This window comes from Arachis ipaensis, chromosome B7 (genome assembly GCF_059453495.1).
Source record: "Arachis ipaensis isolate K30076 ecotype BB chromosome B7, ASM5945349v1, whole genome shotgun sequence".
Classification (NCBI taxonomy): Eukaryota; Viridiplantae; Streptophyta; class Magnoliopsida; order Fabales; family Fabaceae; genus Arachis; species Arachis ipaensis.
In genome coordinates, this window is record NC_142442.1 from 64,571,987 (window position 1) to 64,595,652 (window position 23,666).

Sequence of the window (23,666 nt, forward strand, 5' to 3'; positions counted from 1 at the left end):
AACATTAAAACCAAAAGAATCATCTCAAAGAAAACAACATGCAAGTGAGAAGTAATGCCCAAAAGAAATTGTGCATCAGAACAACTATAGAGGCATGGGTCACAACACTTAGCATGGGATACAAGAGTGAGTAAAGCATGTAATATGGCATGAGAAGAGTAATCTCAAGCATCCATAACAAAGAGAAAGTCATGTTTAATGAGTATCTAATTGGCAAGCATAAAGCAAAGTGGACTCAATGCACTTAGAAGAGAGCAAGTGAATGAGGAGGAAGCACCAAATTGAAGGTGTATGACCAAAATAAACCAAAATGGCATTCGTGCATTTCCTCAAACACTTGACGTGCAGTTATCAAGCAATGAGAAAATATGAGATACTCAATCAATTAGAGCCCCAAAATGAAATATCAATCATCAACACAACATCACCTACTTACAAAGATAATGAAAGATAACAAGAAGATCTATCAAAGCAAATTAAAAACTCAAGTCCAACATCAATGGAAAAACAAGAAAAAGAAAAAGTAAACAAGCAAAAATCAAGTAGTATAATCATGCAACTAAAAGAGAAAATAAGAGAATCAACAAAAAGAAACATGTAACTAAAAGAAGAGAATATGAAAAGAGAGCAAGAGATGAGATGTAGAAGAAGTAAATCCTTGAGAGGGGAAAAAGAACAAGGTGGAGTTTTTGTGAAAAATGAGAAGGAGAGAGGAGAGATGTAGTGCCACCGGAGGTGGTGGTGGTCACCGGTAAGTGGCCGGAGACAATGGTGGTGGAGTATGGGAGAAGAAGAAGGGAGAAGAGGTTATGGAAGAAAGAAGAAAGAGAAGTAGAAAAGAGATGAGAAAAAGAAAGAAGTAGCAGGGCGCGCCAGTCTTAAAACTTGGTTGCGCGATTGACGCGCGCGCAAACAGTGTGCTTGCGCGTCGATGAGGGTTGAGCGAGGGACGCGTACGCGTCAAGGGCGCGTACGCGTGAAGGAAGTTGTGCCCCTGGCACAGAGTTGGCACGAAGTAGGCCTAACTCTCTGGTTTTTGTACCAGAGTTGGCATGCAGCACAGGCGACGCGGACGCGCACAGTACGCGTACGCGTGCTTGATGAAGGTGGCGACCGATGCGGACACGTCATGTACGCTTGCGCGTCAGGTCGCGGGCACAGAATAGGCACAACTTTGGCACAACTCTCTGATTTTTGTACCAAAGAGTTCAGAATGCACACCCGACGCGCGTGTGCACAGTGCGCTTGCGTGTCGATGGCGAAGTTTCAAGGGGCGCGCAAGCGTCACGCACGCTTGCGCGTGGGATGCCTGGCACGAAGTCGGCACCAAGTGGGCATAACTCTCTGGTTTTTGTACCAGGAGTGTGAGATACAACACCGATGCGCGCGCACAACACGCTCGCGCGCGGATGCCCCCCGTTTTTTTTAACAACATAGAGAAAAATGCAATTCAACACATTCTTGGCATGCAATTAGCTAGATAGGTTGAGAAAACACTCACAAAATCATACGACACTCAAGATAAAGTATTTCCTCAACACAACTAATACAACAAAATTTTCCAAGATTGATAGAATCCTAATGAATATCACAACATTCAAACAAACTCAACAAAACCTACTATGTCAAAACATATCGTGGTGGGGTGTCTCCCACCTAGCACTTTTATTTTACGTCATTAAGTTGGACGTTCCTGAGCTTACGCTTCTTCTTCTTTTGGTGCATCCTCCAGTAGGAGCACTTCCACTTCTCTTGGTGACTTGTAACCATGGTACTTCTTCACTCTATGTCCAATCACTTTGAAAGTTGTGTCACTTTGAGGGTCAAACAATTCTACTACTCCATAGGACTTTATCTCTTTCACCTTGAAGGGTCCTTCCCATCTAGAACAGAGCTTGCTAGGCATGAATCTAAGCCTCGAATTATGGAGGAGAACCTCATCACCTTCTTGAAAATCCTTCCTTCGGATATGGTGATCATGAAAGGCCTTAGTCTTTTCCTTGTAGATCCGGGCATTCTCATATGCCTCCATCCTCAGGCATTCAAGCTCCTCTAGTTGCAATTTTCTAGCTATACCCGCCTTGGTGAAATCCATGTTACACTGCTTTACCGCTCAATAGGCTTTATGCTCAATTTCCACCGGAAGGTGGCATGCCTTACCATAGATAATCTGTAAGGGACTCATCCCCAACGGAGTCTTGTAGGCCGTCCTATACGCCCATAGTGCATCTCCTAACCGGAAGCTCCAATCCTTCCTTTGTGGATTTACCACTTTCTCCAAAATTCGCTTAATCTCCCGGTTGGACACCTCCGCTTGTCCGTTGGTTTGGGGGAGATAAGCAGTAGCAACCTTATGCAATATCCCATAGCGCTTGAGTGGTGCCTCTACTTTCCTGTTACAAAAGTGGGATCCTTGGTCGCTCACGATTGCTCGTGGCGACCCATAACGGCATACAATATTATTCCTAATAAAAGAAATCACGGTATTGGTGTCATCAAGACGAGTAGGTATTGCTTCTACCCACTTTGACACGTAGTAAACTGCTAACAGAATATGTAGATACCCACTTGAGTTGGGAAATGGTCCCATAAAGTCTATGCCCCATACATCAAATATCTCACAGAATAATATCGGTTGTTGAGGCATTTCATCCCTTTGGGACGTATTTCCCGACTTCTGACACTGATGGCACGACACACAGAATCGGTTAGCATCCTTGAATAAGGTTGGCCACCAGAATCCAAAATCCAACACCTTTTTAGCTGTCCGTTGTGGGCCAAAGTGGCCGCCACACTCGGACGAATGGCAAGCTTCAAGAATGGGTTGGATTTCAGATTCGGGACACATCTTCGAATTACTTGGTCCACTCCCCTCTTCCACAAGTGAGGGTCATCCCAAATGTAGTATTTGAAATCACTCCTCAACTTGTCCCGTTGGTGTTTAAAAAAGTTAGGAGGGAAGATCTTAGCAACCAAGTAGTTCACCATTGGTGCAAACCAAGGAAAGCTATCCGACACAGCATGCAAACTATCCAATGGGAATGAGTCATCAATCAGAAGTGGGTCATATTTTAAGTTCTCAAGGCGGCTTAAATGATCCGCAACCAAATTTTGGGACCCACTTCGATCCCTAATCTCAATGTCGAACTCTTGCAAGAGCAAGATCCAACGTATGAGCCTAGGTTTTGACTCATTCTTTGTTAATAAGTACTTTAAAGCTGCTTGATCCGTGTATACCACTATCTTGGACCCTAGCAATTAAGATCTGAATTTATCTAAAGCATGAACAATAGCTAGGAGTTCCTTTTCTGTAGTGGTATAGTTGGATTGTGCCGCATCCAATGTTTTAGAATAATAAGTAATGACATAAGGGAGTTTACCATCACGCTGTGCAAGCGCAACACCTACAACATGGTTTGACGCATCGCACATTATCTCGAATGGCTGCGTCCAGTTGGGGCCTCGCACAATTGGTGCCGTGGTAAGAACTCTCCTTAACTCCTCAAATGCACTCACACATGCACTGTCAAACTCAAAGTCCACATCTTTTTGGAGTAGGCGCAACAATGGCAAAGCAATCTTGCTGAAAATCCTTAATAAAGTGCCTGTAAAATCCTGCATATCCTAAAAACAAGTGGACCTCCCTCAAAAATGTGGGGTGAGGTAAAGTGGTGATAACATTGACCTTGGCCGGGTCTATAGAAATGCCTTCATTAGATACTACATGTCCTAACACTATACCTTGTCTTACCATGAAATGACATTTTTCGAAATTCAAGACAAGGTTAGTGTCAACACATCTAACTAAGACTTTGGCCAAGTTCTCTAAGCAACAATCAAAAGAAGTTCCATAAACACTGAAGTCATCCATAAAGACTTCCAGACAATTCTCCATCAGATCGGAAAAGACACTGGTCATACACCGCTGAAAAATAGCAGGTGCATTGCATAGTCTGATGAGCGGATATTTTATACACTTTTTGGGGTTAATTTCAGGTAGTTTTTAGTATGTTTTAATTGGATTTTAGTATATTTTCATTAGTTTCTAGGCAAAATTCATATTTCTGGACTTTACTATGAGTTTGTGTGTTTTTCTGTAATTTCAAGTATTTTCTGGCTGAAATTGAGGGAGCTGAGCAAAAATCTTATTCAGGCTGAAAAAGAACTGCTGATGCTGTTGGATTCTGACCTCTCTGCACTCGAAATGGATTTTCTAGAGCTACAGAAGTCCAATTGGCGCGCTCTCAATTGCGTTGGAAAGTAGACATCCAGGACTTTCCTGCAATATATAATAGTCCATACTTTGCTCAAGGATAGATGATGTCAACTGGCGTTCAACGCCAGTTCCATGTTGTAGTCTGGCGTTAAACTCCAGAAACAGGTTACAACCTGGCGTTTAACTCCAGAAACAGCCTAGGCACGTGTAAAGCTTAAGTCTCAGCCCCAGCACACACCAAGTGGGCCCCAGAAGTGGATTTCTGCACCATCTATCTTAGTTTATTCATTTTCTGTAAACCTAGGTTACTAGTTTAGTATTTAAACAACTTTTAGAGATTTATTTTGCATCTCATGACATTTTAGATCTGAACTTTGTACTCTTTGACGGCATGAGTCTCTAAAATCCATTGTTGGGGGTAAGGAGCTCTGCTGTGTCTCGATGAATTAATACAATTACTTCTGTTTTCCATTCAAACACGCTTGTTTCTATCTAAGATATTTATTCGCACTTCAATATGATGAATGTGATAATCCGTGACACTCATCACCATTCTCAACCTATGAATGCGTGCCTAACAACCACCTCTGTTCTACATTAGATTGAATAAGTATCTCTTGGGTTCTTTAATCAGAATTTTGTGGTATAAGCTAGAATCCATTGGCAGCATTCTTGAGAATTCGGAAAGTCTAAACCTTGTCTGTGGTATTCTGAGTAGGATTCAAGGATTGAATGACTGTGACGAGCTTCAAACTCACACAGGTTGGGCGTAGTGACAGATGCAAAAGGACCAATGGATCCTATTCCAGCATGAGTGAGAATCGACAGATGATTAGCCGGGCGGTGACAGCGCACCTGGACCATTTTCACTAAGAGGACGGATGGTAGCCATTGACAACGGTGATCCACCATCATACAGCTTGCCATAGGAGGAACCTTGCGTGCGTGAAGAAGAAGACAGGGGGAAAGCAGAGATTCAGAAGACAAAGCATCTCTAAAACTCCAACATATTCTCCATTACTGTAGAACAAGTATTTATTTCATGCTCTTTTATTTCTCGCAATTCAAATTGATAAATATAATTTATATCCTGACTAAGAGTTACAAAATAACCATAGATTACTTCAAGCCAACAATCTCCGTGGGATTCGACCCTTACTCACGTAAGGTATTACTTGGACGACTCAGTGCACTTGCTGGTTAGTTGTACGAGTTGTGAAAAGTGTGATTCACAATTTGTGCACCAAGTTTTTGGCGCCGTTGCCGGGGATTGTTCGAGTTTGGACAACTGACGGTTTATTTTGTTGCTTAGATCAGGAAAAATTTTTCTTTTTGGTTTAGAGTCTTCTATTATTGTTTTTGGTCAAAATTTTGAAATCCTTATTTTATTTTTCTAAATTATTTTCAGAAATTTTTTTTAACCAGTAACTTCATGATTTAGTCTTTTGTTGAGTTTAGTTTTATAATTTAAGTTTGGTGTCAATTGCATGATTTTATTTTTCTTCCAATTTTTCGAATTATATGTTCTTAGTTCTTTCTTAATCTTCAAGTTGTTCTTGTGTATTTTCCTTGTTTGATCTTTAGTTTTTCTTGTTTTGTATTTTTTCTTGTTTTTCTTGTGCGTTTTCAAAATTATCAGTATTCAAAAAAAAATTTAAAAATAAAATATTTTTATACATTAAATACCTTTGCTAAAACACTTTAAATTTATAGCTCAATTGGCTAGAGCGTTGTGCTTATGTTCTTGGTAATTGGCTATCTCCTTTTTAAAAACTTCTTTAAAAATAATTTTTCTTTGATTAAATCTTGTGCCAAACTTTAAGTTTGGTGTTTTCTTGTTAACTTTGCTTTAGTTTTCGAAAATTTTATTGTGATTTTCTAAAAAAAAAAAATTTAAGTTTGGTGTTTTTTCTTCATGTTCTTGTTGTTCTTGTGAGTCTTCAAGGTGTTCTTGAGTTTTCCTTGTGTCTTGATCTTAAAATTTTTAAGTTTGGTGTTTCTTGGTGTTTTTCCTCCAAAATTTTCGAAAATAAGGAACAGTAGATCAAAAAATTTTAAGTCTTGTGCCATTTTATTGTTTTTCTCTTTCCTCATTAAATTCAAAAATATCATTTCTCTCTATTTTAAAGTGAATTTTCGAAAATTACTTTTAAAATTCAGATTTTTATTTCAAAATTTAAAATCTTTTTCAAAAATCATATCCAAAATTTTTCAAATCTTCTTAATTAAGTAATTATTTTAGTCTTAATTTTTTTGTTCTTAATTTTCGAATTCTATATTTAGTTTCAAACTATTTTATTCTCTTTTCTTTTATTATTTATTTATTCATTCCCTTTTTACAAAAAAAAAATAATAATAAAAATATATTCTATTTGCTATTCATATCAATTCCCTTTTCTCCATCATGGATCTAAGTGGAAATAAACAGTCCAGAAGGACTCTGGGGTCATATGCCAACCCCACTACTGCTTCATATGGGAGTAGTATCTGTATACCCTCCATTGGAGTCAGTAGCTTTGAGTTGAATCCTCAGCTTATTATTATGGTGCAGCAAAGTTGCCAGTATTCCGGTCTTCCACAAGAAGAACCTACAGAGTTTCTGGTACAGTTTTTATAGATTGCTGACACAGTACATGATAAGGAAGTAAATCAAGATGTCTATAGATTATTACTATTTCCATTTGCTGTAAAAGACCAAGCTAAGAGATGGTTAAATAACCAACCTAAGGCTAGCATAAGGACATGGAAACAGCTGTCAGAAAAATTCCTGAATCAATACTTCCCTCCAAAACGGATGACACAGCTAAGACTGGACATCCAAGGCTTTAAACAAGGAGATAATAAATCTCTTTATGATGCCTGGGAGAGATATAGAGAGATGCTAAGAAAATGCCCCTCTGAAATGTTTTCAGAGTGGGTGCAGTTAGACATCTTCTATTATGGGCTTATAGAGAAAGCTCAAATTTCTCTAGATCACTCAGCTGGTGGATCTATACACATGAGAAAGACAATTGAAGAGACTCAAGAGCTTATTGATACAGTTGCCAGAAATCAGCATCTGTACCTAAGCAGTGAATCTTCCATGAAAGAAGAGGCTAAAATAGTAACTGCTGAACTCAGTCCTGCAGAACAAATTACTGAATTCAATCAGTAATTAAACTTTCTAACAAAACAGCTGGCCGAATTCAAGGAGATACTACAAGACACAAGAATAGCTAATCTGAATATGGAAGTACAGTTGAAGCAAACATAACAGTAGTTATCAAAACAAATAACGAAAGAGTGCCAAGCAATTCAATTAAGAAGTGGAAAAACATTAAATACCTCACTTCAAGGCAGCAGGTAGCCAAGAAATGAACAACCTGCTATCCAAAATCCCTCTGAGGACAGTAAGAGCCCAGAGAGGAATAACTCTGGCGTTCAAACGCCAGAAACAAGCAAGGATTTGGCGTCAAACGCCCAATGGAAGCTCAGTTCTGGCGTTCAAACGCCAGGAACAAGTAAGGAGTTGGCGTCCAACGCCACTCCAGCTTCTATACCTGGCATTCAAATGCCAGTGAGGGATCAGACACACACAAATGCTGATAACAACCCCTCTAAAAAGGCTTCTCCAACCACCTCTGTAGGAAATAAACCTGCAGCAACTAAGGTTGAGGAATATAAAGCCAAGATACCTTATCCTCAAAAACTCCGCCAAAAGGAGCAGGATAAGCAATTTGCTCGCTTTGCAGATTATCTCAGGACTCTTGAAATAAAGGTTCCATTTGCAGAGGCACTTGAGCAAATACCTTCTTATGCCAAGTTCATGAAGGAGATCTTAAGTCATAAGAAGGATTGGAGAGAAACTGAAAGAGTTCTCCTTACTGAAGAATGCAGTGCAGTCATCTTGAAAAGCTTTCCAGAAAAGTTTAAAGATCTCGGAAGCTTTCTAATACCATGCATATTAGAGGGTAATTGCACCAAGACAGCTTTATGTGATCTTGGGGAAAGCATCAACCTAATACCTGCATCCACTATCAGAAAGCTTGGTTTAACTGAAGAAGTTAAACCAACCTGGATATGTCTCCAACTTGCTGATGGCTCCATTAAATACCCATCAGGTGTGATTGAGGACATGATTGTCAGGGTTGGGCCATTCGCCTTTCCCACTGACTTTGTGGTGCTGAAAACGGAGGAGCACAAGAGTGCTACTCTCATTCTAGGAAGACCTTTCCTAGCAACTGGACGAACTCTCATTGATGTCCAAAAGGGGGAAGTAACCCTGAGAGTCAATGAGGATGAGTTTAAGTTGAATGCTGTCAAGGCCATGTAGCATCCAGACACACCAAAAGACTGCATGAAAGTTGATCTCATTGACTCTTTGGTAGAGGAGGTCAACATGGCTGAGAGTCTCGAATCAGAGCTGGAAGACATCTTTAAAGATGTTCAGCCTGATTTGGAGGGTTCAGAGGAATTAAAAGAGCCTCTGAGACTTCCTCAGGAAGAGGAGAAACCTCCTAAACCCGAGCTCAAGCCATTACCACCATCCCTGAAATATGCATTTCTGGGAGAAGGTGACACTTTTCCAGTGATCATAAGCTCTGCTTTAAACCCACTGGAAGAAGAAGCACTAATTCAAGTGCTAAGGACACACAAGATAGCTCTTGGGTGGTCCATAAGTGACCTTAAGGGCATAAGCCCAGCTAGATGCATGCACAAAATCCTATTGGAGGATGATGCTAAGCCAGTGGTTCAACCACAGAGGCGGCTAAATCTAGTCATGAAGGAAGTGGTACAGAAAGAGGTCACCAAATTACTGGAGGCTGGGATTATTTATCCTATTTCTGATAGCCCCTGGGTGAGCCCTGTTCAAGTTGTTCCCAAGAAGGGAGGCATGACAGTGGTTCATAATGAAAAAAATGAACTGGTTCCTACAAGAACAGTTACAGGGTGGCGCATGCGTATTGACTACAGAAGGCTCAACACAGCCATCAGAAAGGATCATTTTCCTTTACCATTCATAGACCAGATGCTAGAGAGACTAGCAGGTCATGAATATTACTGCTTTTTGGATGGCTATTCAGGTTACAACCAAATTGCAGTAGATCCTCAGGACCAAGAGAAAACAGCATTCACATGTCCTTCTGGAGTATTTGCTTACAGAAGAATGCCTTTTGGTCTGTGTAATGCACCTGCAATCTTTCAGATGTGCATGCTCTCTATCTTCTCTGATATGTTAGAGAAATTTTTGGAAGTCTTCATGGATGACTTTTCAGTATTTGGAGACTCATTCAGCTCCTGCCTTGACCTTTTAGCACTTGTTCTGAAAAGATGCCAAGAGACCAACCTAGTTTTAAACTGGGAAAAATGTCACTTTATGGTGACTGAAAGAATTGTCCTTGGGCATAAAATTTCAAACAAGGGGATAGAGGTGGATCAAGCTAAAGTGGAAGTAATTGAAAAATTACCACCACCTGCTAATGTTAAGGCAATCAGAAGCTTTCTGGGGCATGCATGATTCTACAGGAGGTTTATAAAGGATTTTTCAAAAATTGCAAAACCCCTAAGCAATCTGCTAGCTGCTGACACGCCATTTGTGTTTGACACAGAGTGTCTGCAAGCGTTTGAGACTCTGAAAGCTAAGCTGGTCACAGCACCAGTTATTTCTGCACCAGACTGGACTTTACCATTTGAATTAATGTGTGATGCCAGTGACCACGCGCCATTGGTGCAGTACTGGGGCAGAGGCATGACAAGCTTCTGCATGTCATTTATTATGCTAGCCGTGTTTTAAATGATGCCCAGAAAAATTACACAACCACAGAAAAAGAATTGCTTGCAGTGGTTTATTCCATTGACAAGTTTAGATCATACTTAGTAGGATCAAAAGTGATTGTGTACACTGACCATGCTGCTCTTAAATATCTACTCACAAAGCAGGATTCAAAACCCAGGCTCATAAGATGGGTGTTGCTTCTACAAGAGTTTGATATAGAAATAAGAGACAGAAAAGGGACAGAGAACCAAGTGGCTGATCATCTGTCCCGGATAGAACCAGTAGAAGGGGAGTTTCCCCCCTCTATTGAGATATCTAAGACCTTTCCGGATGAGCATTTGTTTGCCATTCAGGAAACACCATGGTTTGCAGATATTGCAAACTATAAAGCTGCAAGGTTCATACCCAAGGAGTACAGCAGGCAACAAAAGAAAAAATTAATTACTGATGCAAAGTACTACTTGTGGGATGAACCCTATCTCTTTAAGAGATGTGCAGACAGAATAATCCGTAGGTGTGTGCCTAGAGAAGAAGCACAGAGGATCTTATGGCATTGCCATGGATCACAATATAGAGGCCATTTCGGAGGTGAGCGAACAGCCACCAAGGTCCTCCAATGTGGCTTCTACTGGCCTACATTCTATAGGGATTCCCGAGAGTTTGTATGTAACTGTGACAGTTACCAAAGAGCTGGTAATCTGCCTCATGGTTATGCCATACCTCAACAGGAAATCTTGGAGATTGAGTTGTTTGATGTATGGGAAATTGACTTCATGGGACCTTTCCCACCATCATACTCAAACACTTATATTCTGGTGGCAGTCGACTATGTATCAAAATGGGTAGAGGCCGTTGCCACACCCACCAATGATACTAAAACAGTGCTGAAGTTCCTCCAGAAACATATCTTCAGCAGGTTTGGTGTCCCTAGAGTACTAATCAGTGATGGGGGCACTCACTTCTGCAACAAACAGCTTTACTCTGCCATGGTCCGGTATGGGATTTGCCACAAGGTGGCGACTCCATATCATCCACAGACAAATGGGCAAGCTGAAGTTTCTAATAGAGAACTAAAAAAAATCCTAGAACGGACTGTAAGTACCCGTAGAAAGGATTGGGCAAGAAGCTTGGATGATGCTCTGTGGGCTTACATAACAGCATTCAAGACTCCTATAGGGACCTCTCCATACCAACTTGTGTATAGTAAGGCCTGTCATCTGCCCATAGAACTGGAACATAAGGCCTACTGGGCAACCAGATTTCTAAACTTTGATGCCAAATTAACTGGAGAAAAAAGATTGCTCCAGCTGAATGAGCTAGAGGAATTCAGACTCGCTGCTTTCGAAAATGCCAAGTTTTATAAAGAGAAATAAAAAAGGTGGCATGACAGAAAGCTGTCATCTAGAGTCTTTGAACCAGGAGAAAAGGTTCTGTTGTTTAACTCCAGGCTCAGGCTATTCTCCGGGAAACTGAAATCCCGGTGGAGGGGACCATATTTGATTACAAGTGTATCACCATATGGTTATGTGGAGCTTCAAGACATTGATTCTGATAAGAAGTTCATTATTAATGGACAGAGAATCAAGCACTATCTTGAAGGCAATGTTGAGCAAGAGTGCTCAAGCCTGAGGTTAGATTAAAAGCTCAGCAAAGGTCCAGCTAAAGACAATAAAGAAGCGCTTGCTGGGAGGCAACCCAGCCATTAGTAAAACATTTTTCTGTTATTTTATTTTATTTTATTCCTCATTTTATTTATATGAGCTTAATATTAACAAAGTAAAGAATCAATTGCATAAGTCCACAGGGTTACAGAAGAATTCAGAGCACAAAACAGGAAAAAGGAGCTTATTGGCAAGAAAACGCCAGTAAGAAACACAACTGGGCGTTAAATGCCCAAAAGAAGCATCTATTGGGCGTTTAACGCCAGTAAAGATAGCCATCTGGGCGTTTAACGCCAGAAAGAAGCAACTTCTGGGCGTTTAACGCCAGATTTACAGCATCCTGGGCGTTTAGAAAAACGCCCAGTGACAAAGGGGCTTCTGGCGTTTAACGCCAGCTAGAAGCAACAGCTGGGCGTTAAACGCCCAAACCAAGTAGCAACTGGGCGTTAAACGCCCAAAACATGCAGAAGTTGGGCGTTTAACGCCAGGATTGTGGGGAGTAAGCAATTTCGTTTTCAATTCAAATTTTTTCCATTTTTTATGTTTCAATTCATGATTTCTTGCACAAACATGTTACAAATCCTAATTTTTCAAATCCTTTTCAAAAGATATCAAATGTATCTTAATTCATAAACCCTTTTTCTTAATCCTCTTTAAATTATTTTCAAATCCTTTTCAAAACAAATCTATCTCTTTTCCTTCTAAAATCTTTTCAACTCATCAATATCTTTTTCAAATCTTCACATTATCTTTTTCAAAATCCAGATTTATTTTTTTCAAATATCTTTCATATCTTTTCAATTTTAAATCACATCTTTTCCTATCATACTTATCTTTTCCAAATCACTTTTTCTATCATATCTTTTTCAAATAATTTTCGAAACCCACCCCCTTCCCCTTAAATATTGTTTCGGCCTCTCCCCCTCTCCTCCACAAGTTGCGCTTGGCTCTCCCTCTTTCCCTCTCCTTTCCTTTCTTTTGCTTGAGGACAAGCAAACCTCTAAGTTTGGTGTGTTTATCCGTGATCACTAAACCAATACCCACTAAGATCATGGCTCCTAAGGGAAAACAAACCGACTCAAGAGGCAAGAAAGAGAACATTCCAAAACCACTTTGGAATCAAGGGAAGTTCATAACCAAAGAACATTCAAACCATTTTTACAAAATAATGAGTCTAAGGTCAGTGATCCCAGAAGTTAAATTCGATCTGAAAGAAGATGAATATTCGGAGATCCAAGAACAAATTCAAAACAGGAGCTGGGAAGTTCTAGCTAATCCTGAAACAAAGGTGGGAAGAAACATGGTTCAGGAATTCTATGCCAATCTATGGCAGACAAATAGGCAGAGGATAGCTGAAACCGCATTCTATGACTATAGAACTTTGGTCAGAGGGAAGGTTGTTCACACCCACCCTGATAAAATAAGGGAGATCTTCAAGCTGCCTCAACTGCAAGATGACCCAGACTCCTTTAATAGGAGAATGATGAGATCAAACCTAGGCTTGGATAAAATCCTAGAGGACATATGCCTCCCTAGAGCCAAGTGGACAACCAATACAAAGGGTGCCCCGAACCAACTCAAGAGAAGAGATCTCAAACCAGTCGCCAGAGGCTGGCTGGACTTCATTGGGCGCTCTATACTGCCCACTAGCAACCGCTCTGAAGTCACCATCAGAAGAGCAGTGATGATTCATTGCAATATGCTGGAAAAAGAAGTGGAAGTTCATCAGCTGATTGCTTGTGAGCTTTACAAAATTGCAAACAAGAACTCCAAGGATGCCAAATTGGCCTATCCAAGCTTAGTTTCTCTGTTATGTAAAGATGCTGGGATAAAGATGGGAGTAGATAAGTATATCTCAGTTGAGCAACCAATCACCAAAAAGTCTATGGAAAGACAACAAGTGCAGGATGACCCCATCAAGAGAAAAGCAGAGGAGTTCCTCCCGGAAATCCCTCAAATTGAATACTGGGAGCGCCTAGAAGCATCTGTCACCAAGTTGCAAGAAGCTGTGGATCAACTGAAGGAAGAACAGCAAAATCAAAATAGCATGCTCTGCAAATTGCTTAGAGAACAAGAAGAGCAAGGGCGTGAACTGAAGGAATTAAAGCGTTAGAAACTATCTCTTGAAGGGCCAAGCACTCCACAGACTAAAGAGGCATCCATCTCCCAAATTCAAGGTTGTTGAGTTCTAATCTTAGCCTTAACTCTGTGATAATTGTTCTTATTTGAGTTTTACCTTAGAAGTTATATATGAGTAGTAGTAATTAGTATCTATATTTTGATTTTATCTCCAATTAAGCTATAATTTATTTTTCTCATCATCATTAAACATGAATAAAATAGCAGATTTTCTTTAGAATAAGGATGCAATATTTTTCGAATTTTTAATAAGAAAAATTCTAATTATTTACATGTGGTGGCAATGCTTTTTGTCTTCTGAATGAATGCTTGAACAGTGCATATGTCTTTTGAATTTGATGTTTATGAATGTTAAATATGTTGGCTCTTGAAAGAATGATGAAAAAGGAGAAATGTTATTTGATAATCTGAAAAATCATAAAAATGATTCTTGAAGCAAGAAAAAGCAGTGAATACAAAAGCTTGCAGAAAAAAAAAAGAAAAAAAAATGGTGAAAAAAAAAGGAGAAAAAGCAAGCAGAAAAAGCCAATAGCCCTTAAAACTAAAAGGCAAGGGTAATAAAAAGGATCCAAGGCTTTGAGCATCAGTGGATAGGAGGGCCTAAAGGAATCAAATCATGGCCTAAGTGGCTAAACCAAGCTGTCCCTAACCATGTGCTTGTGGCGTGAAGGTGTCAAGTAAAAACTTGAGACTGAGCGGTTAAAGTCAAGGTCCAAAGCAAAAAGAAGAGTGTGCTTAAGAATCCTGGACACTTCTAATTGGAGACTTTAGCAAAGCTGAGTCACAATCTGAAAAGGTTCACCCAATTATGTGTCTGTGGCATTTATGTATCCGGTGGTAATACTGGAAAACAAAGTGCTTAGGGCCACGGCCAAGACTCATAAAGTAGCTGTGTTCAAGAATCAACATACTGAACTAGGAGAATCAATAACACTATCTAAATTTTAAGTTTCTATAGATGCCAATCATTCTGAGCTTCAATGGATAAAGTGAGATGCCAAAACTGTTCGAAAGCAAAAAGCTACTAGTCCCGCTCATCTAATTAGATTCTGAGCTTCACTCAAAAACTCTGAGATATTATTGCTTCTTGAATTATTTGTATTCTATTTTATTTGTCTAGTTGCTTGGGAACAAGCAACAGTTTAAGTTTGGTGTTGTGATGAGCGGATATTTTATACGCTTTTTGGGGTTAATTTCAGGTAGTTTTTAGTATGTTTTAATTGATTTTTAGTATATTTTCATTAGTTTCTAGGCAAAATTCATATTTCTGGACTTTACTATGAGTTTGTGTGTTTTTCTGTAATTTCAGGTATTTTCTGGCTGAAATTGAGGGAGCTGAGCAAAAATCTGATTCAGGCTGAAAAAGGACTGCTGATGGTGTTGGATTCTGACCTCTCTGCACTCAGAATGAATTTTCTAGAGCTACAAGAGTCCAATTGGCGCGCTCTCAATTGCGTTGGAAAGTAGACATCTAGGGCTTTCTAGGAATATATAATAGTCCATACTTTGCTCAAGGATAGATGACGTAAACTGGCGTTCAACGCCAGTTCCATGTTGCAGTCTGGCGTTAAATGCCAGAAATAGGTTACAACCTGGCGTTTAACTCCAGAAACAGCCTAGGCACGTGTAAAGCTTAAGTCTCAGCCCCAGCACACACCAAGTGGGCCCCAGAAGTGGATTTCTGCACCATCTATCTTAGTTTATTCATTTTCTATAAACCTAGGTTACTAGTTTAGTATTTAAACAACTTTTAGAGATTTATTTTGCATCTCATGACATTTTAGATCTGAACTTTGTACTCTTTGATGGCATGAGTCTCTAAACTCCATTGTTGGGGGTGAGGAGCTCTGCTGTGTCTCAATGAATTAATACAATTACTTCTGTTTTCCATTCAAACACGCTTGTTTCTATCTAAGATATTTATTCGCACTTCAATATGATGAATGTGATAATCCGTGACACTCATCACCATTCTCAACCTATGAACGCGTGCCTGACAACCACCTCCGTTCTACATTAGATTGAATAAGTATCTCTTGGGTTCCTTAATCAGAATCTTTGTGGTATAAGCTAGAATCCATTGGCAGCATTCTTGAGAATCTGGAAAGTCTAAACCTTGTCTGTGGTATTCTGAGTAGGATTCAAGGATTGAATGACTGTGACGAGCTTCAAACTCACACAGGTTAGGCGTAGTGACAGACGCAAAAGGACCAATGGATCCTATTCCAGCATGAGTGAGAACCGACAGATGATTAGCCGGGCGGTGACAGCGCACCTGGACCATTTTCACTGAGAGGACGGATGGTAGCCATTGACAACGGTGATCCACCAACATACAGCTTGCCATAGGAGGAACCTTGCGTGCGTGAAGAAGAAGACAGGGGGAATGCAGAGATTCAGAAGACAAAGCATCTCCAAAACTCCAACATATTCTCCATTACTGCAGAACAAGTATTTATTTCATGCTCTTTTATTTCTCGCAATTCAAATTGATATCCTGACTAAGAGTTACAAGATAACCATAGATTGCTTCAAGCCAACAATCTCTGTTGGATTCGACCCTTACTCACGTAAGGTATTACTTGGACGACCCAGTGCACTTGCTGGTTAGTTGTACGAGTTGTGAAAAGTGTGATTCACAATTCATGCACCATAGTCCAAATGGCATCCTTTTGTAAGCAAAAGTGCCAAAAGGACAGGTGAATGTGGTCTTTTCCTGATCCTCAGGAGCAATGTGAATCTGGAAGTAACCAGTGAAGCCATCAAGAAAGCAATAATGGGATTTACCTGCCAATCGGTCCAACATCTGATCAATAAAGGGCAAAGGGTAGTGGTCCTTCCTTGTAGCGGCGTTCAACCTTCTATAATCGATGCACATCCGCCAAGCGTTTTGCACTCTCTTGGTGACCACTTCACCATTATCCTTTTTAACCGCAGTGATGCCCGATTTCTTGGGAACAACCTGAACTGGGCTCACCCACTCACTATCAGAAATCGGGTATATGATACCGGCATCAAATAGCCTAGTGACCTCCTTCTTTACCACATCAAGGATGGTTGGGTTGAGCCTTCTTTGTGGTTTCCTAACCAGCCGAGCTCCCTCTTGGAGAAAGATACGATGCATGCACTTGCGAGGGTTAATCCCCACAATATTGGCTAGGCTTCAACCAATTGCCTTCTTATACCTTCTTAGAACATCTAGGAGCTTCCCTTCTTCTTCACTAGAAAGCTCACTAGCAATAATGACCGGAAACTTTTGGTTGTCCTCTAAGAAAGCATACTTCAAATGAGATGGAAGAAGCTTCAGTTCACTCCTTGCCTCAAGCTGAGGTTCCTTTTCATCAAGCTCATGGAGTTCATTCTCAACAACTTGCTCTTGTTCACCCTCTTGGTCATCCATCTCTTCAACAATAGGGTAGCACAACTTGTTGTGGCCTTCTCTTCGTACTTCCACTACCACTTCATCGATTACATCACATCGGAGAACGGAATGCTCTTCGGGAGGGTGCTTCATGGCTTCTTCCAAATTGAACTTGATAGTCTTGTCTCCGACCTCAAAGGAATATGTGCCGGTGAAGGCATCTAACTTGAATTTAGAGGTCTTTAGGAAGGGTCTACCAAGTAGAACAGAGGAAGAGCTTCTATTCTCTGTCGGGGGCATTTCAAGGATGTAAAAGTCAATTGGAAATACCAAGTCCTTGATCGCCACAAGTACATCCTCCGCTATTCCCACAACGGTAATCACGCTCTTGTTGGCTAAGGCAAATTTTGCCGCCAACCTCTTTAATGGAGCCAAATTCAATCGCACAAAGACAGATAATGGCATGATGCTTACGCAAGCCCCTAGATCACACATACAGTCATGAAAAGCAATTCCACCAATACAACAAGACACCAAACAAGGTCCAAGGTCGCTATACTTCTCAGGAATAGACTTCATTAAGGAAGAAATGGAATTATCCAAGGATAATATCTCCAGCTCACCTATCCTATCCTTGTGTGTACACAAGTCCTTCAAAAATTATGCATACTTCGGAATTTGTTGAATGGCGTCAAGAAGTAGGATGGTAACCTCCACCTTCTTGAACACTTGAAGCATGTTTAAATCAAACTCTGGAGTCTTCTTTGCCTTCTTCACCCTGGAAGGGAATGGGATAGGGATGGATTCATCTATTATAGCTTTCCTCTTGGGTTCTTTAAGGCTTACTCCTTCTTCTTCATGCCTTTTTTCTACCTCCTCTTCTTCATGTGAAGCTTCAACAACCACTTCTTCCTCATGAATGTCTTCCATGGCCCTAGGAGGTATCTCCTCCAATGTGGTTCTTGACCGTAGAGTGATGGCATTGAGACCGCCCTTGGGGTTTGGAAAGGGTTAGGATGGAAGGCTAGAAGAGCTTGAGGGTTGGTTGGTGTTGTTGTTGGAGGAGGACATGGACAACTTTGAAATCATGTCAGTGACATTGGCTAGTTGAGCATTCATGTTACCATATTGTACATTCAAGTTGTCATATTGTGCACTCAAGGTATTAAATTGAGCCTTGTTATTCTCCTCTTGTTTCTCTATAGTAGCTCTAAACTCATCAACTTGATTGTTGGAAGATGAAGAGGCTTGGTTGGATTGTTGCCTATAATGTGGTGCTTAGTATTTGGTGTAGTTGTTTTGGTTTTGGTTGTGATAATTTTGGTTGGCTTGGTGGTTGTTGTTGTTATGGTAGTATTGGGATGAAGATTGGTTGTTGTTGTTGTAGTGAGAAGAAGAGTTGTTCCATCTTTGGTTTTGATTGCTCCCTTGTGCAATATCCCTCCACCCTTGATTTTGATTACTACTATGAGAGTGGTTGTTTTGGCCTTGAGAGTGATAGGATGGACGGTTGTTATAATTCACATTGACTACGGCAAGGGCATACTCCTCTTGAATTTGGTGGCATTGATCGGTGTAATGTGTGGTACTAGACCATAAACCACAAATTCTAGGAGGGCCTTCAAATTGTGGAACTTGGGGTGGGGCTTGGATGGCTTGGATGGAGTAGAATACCTTTTGATCTTTTTGTATCTGTGTAAGGATAGTAATCATATCCCCAAGTTCCTTGGTTAAGCTTGTTTCGGAAGGGGATGTGATGAGCGGATAATTTATACGCTTTTTGGCATTGTTTTTAGTATATTTTTAGTATGATTTAGTTAGTTTTTATTATATTTTTATTAGTTTTTAATTAAAATTCACATTTCTGGACTTTACTATGAGGTTGTATGTTTTTCTGTGATTTCAGGTATTTTCTGGCTGAAATTGAGGGACTTGAGCAAAAATTAGATTCAGAGGTTGAAGAAGGACTGCTGATGCTGTTGGATTCTGACCTCCCTGCACTCAAAGTAGATTTTCTAGAGCTACAGAACTCCAAATGACGCGCTTCCAATTGCTTTGAAAAGTATACATCCAGGGCTTTCCAGAAATATATAATAGTCCATACTTTGAATAAGGATTGACGATGTAAACTGGCGATCAACGCCAGTTCCATGCTGCAGTCTGGCGTCCAGCGCCAGAAACAAGTTGCAAAGTGGAGTTCAACGCCAGAAACACGTTACAAACTGGCGTTCAACTCCAAAAATGACCTCTCCATGTGTAAACTTCAAGTTCAGCCCAAACACACACCAAGTGGGCCTTGGAAGTGAATTTCTGCATCAATTACTTATCTCTGTAAACCCTAGTAACTAGTTTTTATAAATAGGACTTTTTACTATTGAGTTTTCATCTTTAGTTTCATCTTTAGATCACGTTTGGGGGCTGGCCATTCGGCCATGCCTGGACCTATCACTTATGTATTTTCAACGGTAGAGTTTCTACACACCATAGATTAAGGTGTGGAGCTCTGCTATTCCTCAAAGATTAATGCAAAGTACTACTGTTTTTCTATTCAATTCAACTTATTCCGCTTCTAAGATATTCATTCACACTTCAATATGATGGATGTGATGATCATGACAGTCATCATCATTCTCAACTTATGAATGCGTGCCTGACAACCACTTTCGTTCTACCTTAGGTTGAATGGATATCTCTTGGATATGTAATATAGGGGACCGAGTCCAAGTTATTAGTGTCTTCGTGGTATAAGTTAGAACCCATGGATGGCCATTCCTGAGATCCGGAAAGTCTAAACCTTGTTTGTGGTATTCCGAGTAGGATCTGGGAAGGGATGGCTGTGACGAGCTTCAAACTCGCGAGTGCTGGGCGTAGTGACAGACGCAAAAGGATAGTAAATCCTATTCTAGTATGATCGAGATCCAACAGATGATTAGCCATGCAGTGACAACGCATTGGACCATTTTCACAGAGAGGATGGGATGTAGCCATTGACAACGGTGATGCCCTACATAAAGCTTGCTATGGAAAGGAGTAGGATTGATTGGATGAAGACAGTAGGAAAGCAGAGGTTCAGAGGAACGAAAGCATCTCTATACGCTTATCTGAAATTCCCACCAATGAATTACATAAGTATCTCTATCTTTATTTTCTGTTTAATTATTATTATTATTCAAAAACTCCATAACCATTTAATATCCGCCTGACTGAGATTTACAAGGTGACCATAGCTTGCTTCAAGCCGACAATCTCCGTGGGATCGACCCTTACTCACGTAAGGTTTATTACTTGGATGACCCAGTGCACTTGCTGGTTAGTTGTACGAAGTTGTGAAACAGATATAAGATCATGAACATGCGTATTGAGTTTTTAGCGTCGTTACCAAGGAATGGAATGATCACGATTTCGCACACCAGGATGCTTCTGCCATACCCTTGAGAGGATTACTTCTCACCCTTACGTGTTGTGTAGCCTCGACAATATCATTTATCAAGCTCCAAGCTTCTCCCGCTGTCTTGCTTTTAGAAAGGGAACCACCACTAGAAGCGGTGAGCAATCTTCTATCTTCCGCACAAAGACCTCCGGTGAAGTAACTAATGAGCAAGTGAGTATCCAATCCATGGTGAGGACAAGATTCCAATAGCCTCTTGAACCGAGTCCAATACTCATACAAACTCTCTTGGTCCTTTTGCATTATACTCAAGATCTCCTTCCGGATGTAGTCGGTCTTCTCCGGCAGAAAGAATTTGTCTAGAAACTTTCTTCTCAAGAAATCCTAATTGGTCGTAATCTCATCCAGTTGCGAATAAAACCAATGTTTTTGCTTGCCCCTCAAGAGAGAAGGGAAAGGCAAAAACCATAATAGCCACCTCATCGGTTCCATGCCTTCGATCCGTAGAACAAGCAACTTGAAAATCTCTTAGATGTCGGATGGGGTCTTGACACGGCAATCCATGATACTTGGGAAGTAGATTTATCAAGCTATTCTTCAACTCAAAGTTTGGATCAAGGTTGGGATACCTTCCTTGCAAAGGTTGAAGTATGATATCCGGAGCCCTTTGTTCATGCAAAGTGATCCAGCATGGCTCCGCCATGTATGGTTCACCTGTGGTATGCAAAGATGTATTAGTAGTGCCAACAGAAGAATAGGAAGTAATGGACTCCAAGTCACTCTCAGTATCGTCTAGTAATTCGGTATACTCCTCAAGAGAGGCCGATGTACTAGCCGTATAATTCAACCACCGTCTAGCTTGCCGAGTGTGTAACAAAGTTCTTTCAGTCTCAAGGTCAAACTCGGCTAAGCTAGAATTCGGTTAAGACTGAGTCATCAAACTTGGAAGTCATAGCACATGCACAAAAGAAATCTAAACTACAACTAAGTGTTGAAAGCAAGTAAACTATGTACACTATTCACATATTCACATAACCAATATCAAGGCAAACATTGCAACCATTCCCTGGCAACGGCGCCAAAATTTTTGATGTGAAGAATCTATACCGGTTTGGAATTCCATAAGATACTTCCGTTGTTAGTATAGTCCAAACTGATAATCAACTCTCGAATCAAATTTAGATGGAATTGGTTGTCACAAAGTTCAACCCCAACAAAAGTAACTGAAGTATTCAAACCTCGGGTCGTCTCACAAGGAATGGGCAAACATGTGCATCAACATTGGTTAGAATTCTGGGGTTGCAAGTTATGAGCAAGAAATTAAACTAAAAGACTTAACAAGCAAGAAATATTAAAGTGCAAGAAACTAATTCAAGTAACTAAAGCAAGATATGAGCAATTCCAAACTACTAAGAGAACATTTAATGTAATCCTACTCTAAAACTAACAAGTAACTAACTAAAATTAACCAATCAAAATTTTTGGTTTTTCAAGTATGAATAATAAAAGAAACTCTTGGCTAGGCATGGGAATTGGGATCACCATCCTTGTCTAACTACCATATCTTGACAATTATGAGGAACCAAACTCACTAAGTCTACCTCCAAGAGCTTTAAGTACGTAATGTTTACTCCTAAGCTTGAGGTACGTCAAGTGGCTTGATCAATCTCAACTCATAAGTCCCAATCTAACTACCAATTGACTTAGTAGTGGACTAGTGTCAATGGGTATCAACTTGACCACTAAGGGTTCTCAAATCACCAAACCAATTAGACCCAATGACTCAAGTTTACCCAATTCCTTAGCCTAGGCCAAGAGTAAAGAGAACTACTCCATAGCTAAAGGAAACATTTCATCAAACACATGGTAAGCATCACTAAAAGACATATTCAAAATGCAATTAAATTGAAATTAACAAGTGCCCACTAATAATTATTAATGTAAATTCAGTCAAACAACACAATTAATCATGGAAATCATCAATGTAACATTAACAATTCAAGATCCACAAGATTCACAAAATGGGTAGAAAATGACAATTGGCAAGAAAACATAAATCTAACACAAGATCTAAACAAAATTATACTAGGGAATTCAAATTAAGTAATCAAAACTAGAAATTAACAAGATCCAATTCAAAATTCAACAAGGGAAGATCAAATCAAACTAGATCTAGAGAGGAACCAAGGTTTCTCTCCCTAAAAGAACAAAAACCAAAAACTAGCTAAAATTGTGTCTAAGTGTGTAGTGAATGATCCCCCCTCTTCCCCTACAATTCCTGGGTCATTTCCATGCAGAGCCAGCCTTCAATTGGGCCTTCTAGAGCCTCTGAAATCACCAACCACGATTTTATTAATGAGGTCACGTGCTGGGCGCGATGCGTACGCGGCAGGTGCGCGTGCTCATCGATGGGCTTCTCAATCCACGCGGAAGCGCACGGTGCGCGCGCGTCGATGATGCTTTTTCCAATCCGCGCGGAGGCATTAGCTGTGCGTGTCGATCCCCATCAACACGCATCCACGCGTACGCGCCAGGTGCGCATGCGCGTCGATGCCTAGGCTCCAAAGCTTCAAAGCTTTCATGCTTCCTCACTTGTGCATGCTTCCTTTCCATCTTCTAGACCAATCATGCCTTGTAAACTCTGAAATCACTTAACAAACGCGTCACGGCATCGAGTGGTAAGAAAAGAGATCAAAATATGGCAAATTCGGTTCAAATGAGCATGTTTTCAATCACAAGGCCAAACAAGGACGGAAACACAAAACCATGCAATTTATGTGGATAAGTGCGGAAAGTATTGATGAAATCCCCTCAAATCAACACAAGATAAACCATAAAATTGGGGTTTATCATCATCCCGTAACGAACAGGTTAGCTACACGTTTGCCACGTTAGAGGTTTTCGTCGGGTCCAACGGAGTGAATTCAACGGAAGGGTAAATTTGTCCACATTTTAGAAGGTCAGGGACATGAATGTATTTTCATTCCTCGAGGACGAAAATTTCCGTGAAAAAAATGGTCAAGGACCTATTTACGCTTTTCTCTATTATTTTTACACCAACAGACGAAGACATGTGTAACATTAGAACAAGACAAATTCTATTATCTTGCATGGATGAAATTTTTTTTTAGTTAACTGTGAATTTT

General features: G+C 40.3%; 1 protein-coding gene across 1 annotated transcript; it reads right to left on the reverse strand.

The window, feature by feature from the left end:
* Positions 1-1,699: 1,699 nt before the first annotated feature.
* On the reverse strand, positions 1,700-2,095 carry LOC107607315 (uncharacterized). The gene has a single exon (XM_016309282.1). The coding sequence runs from the start codon at positions 2,093-2,095 to the stop codon at positions 1,700-1,702; it is 396 nt and encodes a 131-aa protein (XP_016164768.1).
* Between the last annotated feature and the right edge of the window lie 21,571 nt (positions 2,096-23,666).

Coding starts and splice junctions, on each gene's coding strand:
- LOC107607315 (XM_016309282.1), bottom strand. CDS start 2,095: ATGGATTTCACCAAGGCGGGTATAGCTAGAAAATTGCAACTAGAGGAG.